This window comes from Echinops telfairi, unplaced genomic scaffold (assembly GCF_000313985.2).
Source record: "Echinops telfairi isolate 266 unplaced genomic scaffold, ASM31398v2 ScPeMD7_3;HRSCAF=10, whole genome shotgun sequence".
In the NCBI taxonomy this organism is placed as follows: Eukaryota; Metazoa; Chordata; class Mammalia; order Afrosoricida; family Tenrecidae; genus Echinops; species Echinops telfairi.
The window spans coordinates 1,694,653-1,700,150 of NW_022103899.1; the positions used below are offsets into that span (position 1 = coordinate 1,694,653).

A 5,498-nucleotide genomic window follows, 5' to 3' on the forward strand; every position below is an offset into this window, starting at 1 on the left:
GGGGCGGCCCCGGGCCCGGCCAGGACTACTTCCACCCGGGTGGGGGCAGCCCGGCCGCTGCCTACCAGGCCGGCCCCCCCGCTCCTCCGCACCCTCCTCCGCCGCCGCCTCCCCCCTGCGGCGGGATTGCCTGTCACGGGGAGCCCGCGAAGTTTTACGGATACGATAACTTACAGAGACAGCCGATTTTTACGACCCAGCAAGAGGCCGAGCTGGTACAATATCCTGACTGTAAATCGTCCAGTGGTAATATTGGCGAGGACCCAGACCACTTAAATCAGAGCTCGTCTCCTTCTCAAATGTTTCCCTGGATGAGAGCACAAGGTTGGGATGCAATTTTTTTTTTTTTTAAGCGGGAAGAGGGGGAGAAATCGGCTTTCATCTCACGTTCTAGCTTTAAAACTCCCCTCTCCTCTCCCTCTACCCGCCCTTTTCCTTCTGGAGTAGCCCCAGTATTATGTATTGCTTATTCATAAAGTAATACTGACCTTTGAAGAAAAAGTAGAAACGTGTAACTCTGATGGGGACAGAATAATTGTGAATCTCTCTCCTCCTCTCGCCTGCATTCTCTCTCTCCCTCTGTATGTCAGACCTACAGAGAGCTCCTTGTGAGTCACCCCTTAGGCCCCTTCCAGAAACCTTCAGCGACCTGCAGTGGCATCATTCAGGTTTGGTTTGGTGTTTGGTGTTTTTTTTTTTAAGACGGTCTGTTTCCCCTTTTTGGTTTTATTCAGCAGCTCCTGGTAGAAGAAGAGGAAGACAAACGTACAGTCGTTTCCAAACTCTAGAGCTGGAAAAAGAATTCCTTTTTAACCCGTATCTGACCAGGAAGAGAAGAATTGAGGTGTCTCACGCCCTAGCCCTCACTGAGAGGCAGGTAAAAATCTGGTTCCAGAACAGAAGAATGAAATGGAAAAAGGAGAACAACAAGGACAAATTTCCAGTTTCCCGGCAGGAGGCAAAGGATGGGGAAAGCAAGAAGGAAGCTCAGGAACCGGAGGAAGACAGAGCCGCTGGCCCAACAAATTAACCACCACCTTCACGTTTTTTTTTACCAGACTATTAAAGCTAAAGTTCAGCACATGCTGATGGACATCCCGTTCTTCTCCTTTGTTGGAAAGGACCTTACCTGTGTTTCAAGCTACCTTCATGTCCCTGCTCTTGAGGTTTTTGTGCTTTGAGACCGATTTGGGAGTTAAAAGATGGGGGGCTGGGGTGGGGTGGGAAGTGTCTAGTACTGCACAAAAACAGCCCTGAGCTGTCCTATGCAATGGGTCATTTGATAGTGACCATGTAGCTGTATTTTTATAATGGTAGTTGTTCATGTCTGAGCTGATGATTTGCCTCAACAACGTAAACTTCCTAATAATTAGCACTAAATAATTGAATACAAGATGCTTGATATTAATCAAACAAGTGCAATTGAACATTTAAAATATTTTCCTTATGGTGAGTGAATTAAGAGACGTCTATTAATTTTTTAATTATGCCTGCAGACTATTTCCTTTATATTATTTGATGAAGATGTATTATTTATGGTTTTTCTTTTTTGCTTTTATAATTAAGAATTTGATTGCCTTTTGTTTACCCTGAAAGATTTATTTGAGCATTTTATAAACATAATATCTCGGGGATAATGTCTGGGCCAAATATTAGGAAAAGCACATGTTAGCTGAAGAGTGGAATGTTTAGCCTGGCTCTCCAGCTTCCGTAAGCTTCAGGGAAAATGTGTTGGGCTGTGACAAAAGTTTCAGGACAATGTCTAAGTTGACATTCAATCATTATTCTCTAGGCCATATCAGTTATGGCAGCTAAATCATCTAGAATGAATGAATACTTGAAAAGCCAATTGTAACACTTTTCCCTTGCAGAACGCATCTCATTTCTCAATTGTCTTTTAAACTGCTCTGTAATCACTTGAAATCTGTAGCTCGGTGAGTAGGTATCATAATTATTTGTATTCCTTGCATTCTGGTCTCGAGCCCATTTGAGCCAACTAGCTGTGGGCATCTCAGATGTCGGTTGGTACGTCCTCTGCTATCCTCCAGGAAAGCCAAGGCTTCATGAATTTGAAACAAGTCCTGAGAGCAAAGGCAGAAAAAGTCGAGTGTAAACAACCGCTCCAGAACATATCTAGCTCCTTAATAAAGAAATCAATCTCTTTCTAGAGCCAGTGTCTTTGAGCACCGCAAACCCCTCCCCCACCCACCCAGTGTTCTCCAAATTATGAACAATCCCCTGGGCTTCCAGAAAGGCCAAGCCTTATTCTGTTGGTTTCTATTTGATAAGAATGAGGTGAAGGCTACACACATTCTTGAATCCCCTATCTCTCTTTTCCCAGTTTTCTCTCTTATTTTCTCTTCAAAGCCACATATGGAGAGGGGGTTCTCATAGGTTATCATTATGTCTACTTGCTATGAAGAACTGCTAAAATAGCTTTGAACTTCACAAAAGGCTGGAATCATAGGGTCAGTGGGGGACAGCCCAGAGTCCTGGTTACACCAGAGCTTTTGCCTCTGAGACTGTGCTGATGCTGGGGTTTGGGATCTGTTATTAGCAAAATATCCATTTTCCACTCGAGCTGCTCCTGCAGCTGCTATTTTATGGGTGAAGGGTGGAGGGGGAGGAAGAGAAGAGGGAAGAATTTAAATTGACAGTTCTCCACCACCCTTACCCCCAGAGAAAACACCTTTATCAGGTAAGCAGTGCAGAACTCCATGCTTGCTGTGTTGATTTTTAGAGGAGCATATTTATTTCCAGAGAGGCTTTTATTGACTAGTAAGAAAAGAAAATCCTATACTTCTGGGCCTGCGTCTCCTATGGTGATGGCAGGCTCTTTGACTATCCCTACACAGGGGAGGAAATGGTGGTGGCTGGCCAGTCAGCAGCACCTCCGTTTCCATCCAGAGAAGAATCTGGCAGTAACTTTCACCGACCTGAGCCAGGAAAGGCAATTTTAAGTCACAGGTGGTCTGAGGCTTAAACATTTGCACAAGAGGAGACAGCTGCAAATGCTGGATTTGGGAACGTTTGCTCAGAGCCCTGTCTGAAATCTTGCTCTGATTGGTACACAGATCCTACTTTCAGAACAAACCGGCCTCCTCCGCGGGAGAGAGCTAGCTGAACACCAGCTGCCCTAGATTTAGGGGACTCCTTTCTATTAACAAAATGTCCCCACTTAAGGATGCTCCCTAAGTGTTACTTTTAAAGGGACTGGCTTTTGGTCTGTCTGAACTGGCAAGGTGGGGTTTCTGGTACGTGGATGGGTGTGCAAATCAAGGAAGGGAGAGAAAGTTTAAAAGTCTTTATTTCCCAGGGATTCTGGGCTCAAGGTATTGTAGCCTCTGGCTCCCAGCCCACCATAAAATCCTAGTTCGTGTAGAAAAAATTCTGGTGCAGCTATGATCTGTTCAGGAGTATGGATTTATACGTGTGTATATATACGCATACATATACATAAATGTTCAGAACATGTCAGTTACAAATGTACGCATATATGTTCCCTTTTGTAGCTGGGAAAGGGCCTAGATCTCCCTCCCAATGAAGAGGACTTGGGGAATAACATCATGGGCGCGCACACACTCGCAGCAGGCCACCTTTCTCACAATGGCTAGACACCCCACCCCCATTCTGGTGTTTCCTGCAGTCAGGGTCCTGGTGACAGGCGCACAAGACACCTTTCTAATTGGTTCAGGTCTCTAAACATGGGAGCATTGCGGCAACAAGCGAGCAAACAATTTTTGCTGCAGAAATTTGCATAAACCTTCAGAGAACCCTTTGCAGACCCAAGTGTCAATTTTTGGTCCTCAAATGCTGCACTCAGCCGGTTTCCCAAGGTCCCTTAAACCATTAAAAACAAAACAACAACCCAGTCCCCTTCAATGTGAGCACTGAATGAAAGAACCTAGCCTTCTGGAGTGATTTAGGCTCTCTATTTGCAAGGGTCAGAAACACACAAAGGAGGGTGTGAAATTTCAATGGTGAAAAATCCGTTCAGGAACTGCCATTTTGTGAGGTCCCACAACACCCAGGGGGAAGCCTACCTCTGCCAGCGGTGGCTGCGGCAGCAGTGGTGGTGGGAAAGTGGAAGAGGAAAGTGCTACTATGGCGGTCCCTTCTAGACAAAGAGCCTCTGGCCAGCTCTCCTTCCCCATAGGGAGAAGGGCCGCAAGCTCCCCTTTAAGCTCCGCTTTTATTTGTTTGAACTGAGGAGAGGATGACTAGGGCAAGTGACCCTTCCACTTCTCGGGAAAGGTTGGAATCCAACAATCCCTTTGCTCAGTTCTACATGTACAGATCCCTGTGGCAGCCTGTGCTGGAGAAGCCCCAGTAACTTGCCTCACTTGCTTACGTAATTAACAATATTATTTGCTTTGTCAGTGAAGGTGCTCTTTCGTATCCTAACGTGTGTGTTCTGTATTTGTCACATCTTTGGGCATCTGGGATGGGCAAAGGAAGAGGGAGGACGTTTTTGTGGACCCTGGCTGCTGCTGTGGGTCTCCCCAATGTTTGGTCCCATGAACTTCCAGAAAGGATCTATCTTTTGCTGAGAGATGGGAAAGAAGTCTTTTAATCAGAAACAAAGGTCAAAGTCAGAGGAACTTTGGGGTGGTGGGGGTGGGTACAAATGGCCAGCTCCAGAGGTGCTCCCAGGCTTCTGGCTTAAGCCAGGGTCTATTCAGGTACATGCTGGGTGTGAGGATGTTAATAGCGGGGCATTTACACACACACCAACGCTAAAGATTTATTAACATATTACTTACTAGACCTCAAAGATGGTGTCCTTGAAGGGACTGGGGGAAGGGGTTTTAAAACCTGGACAGTCATGCCCGGGCATTAATGACGAAAGGAATGCAGGCAGCCAGCGAAGGGCATTCACTTCTGGGGGCTCACCCAGAGCAGCTCCTCTCAGAAATGGAACAAGAGGGGGAAAGAATAATCCTTTTTTTGTTTTTCAAGGTTGACTTTCGGGAGTCCAAACTAGATCGTCCTCTTCTCTTTGGTCAGTTTTCCGCCAGTTTTTCAATGGTCAAGTGTTCAGAGGGCAGAGACGAGGGCCTAGAATTAAACTCTACAAAGATGAGAATTGCTCTTAGAAGTGATTTAAAGGAAGAATCCAAAAGAAATCCAGAAAGATTGCTTCTCCACTAAGCTTGTCTGTCCAGAAGGCGACCTCTTAGGAGCTACAAGGGCTGGGCGGTGGGCCCTCAGACTCCTCTTCTGGAGAGATTGGCAAGTAAGAAAACCATTTCCGGCCTTTGCGCTGGTTGGTGACTCTCCCGCAGCAGAAACCCCAGGAAATGGGAGGGTCCCCAATTTATGTTGGGGCGGGGGTGGGGGGAGGTTGAGTGGGGGCGAGCTTTCTAGGCCTGTAGAGTCCAGTCTTCTGCGCTGGATCACCCCGGCGGGCTTGCCCCCAGCGGTGCGGGGCAAAAACCGAAAGTGCTCAGCCTACCTTCCGGAGCGGGCTATTTTGTGAGGGGAGTGGGGGGCGGGGG

The 5,498-nt window shown here is 46.8% G+C and overlaps 1 protein-coding gene across 1 annotated transcript in view; it reads left to right on the plus strand.

Moving 5' to 3' along the window:
• HOXD8 (homeobox D8) overlaps positions 1-2,169 on the plus strand; it is a 3,025-nt gene extending 856 nt beyond the window's left edge. Inside the window, exons 3-4 of the mRNA XM_045296448.1 lie at positions 24-324; positions 738-2,169. Of these exons, the coding sequence (XP_045152383.1) occupies positions 24-324; positions 738-1,030 (594 nt within the window). The 3' untranslated portion in view covers positions 1,031-2,169. The remainder of the gene's footprint in view (positions 1-23; positions 325-737) is intronic.
• The last annotated feature ends 3,329 nt before the right edge of the window (positions 2,170-5,498 follow it).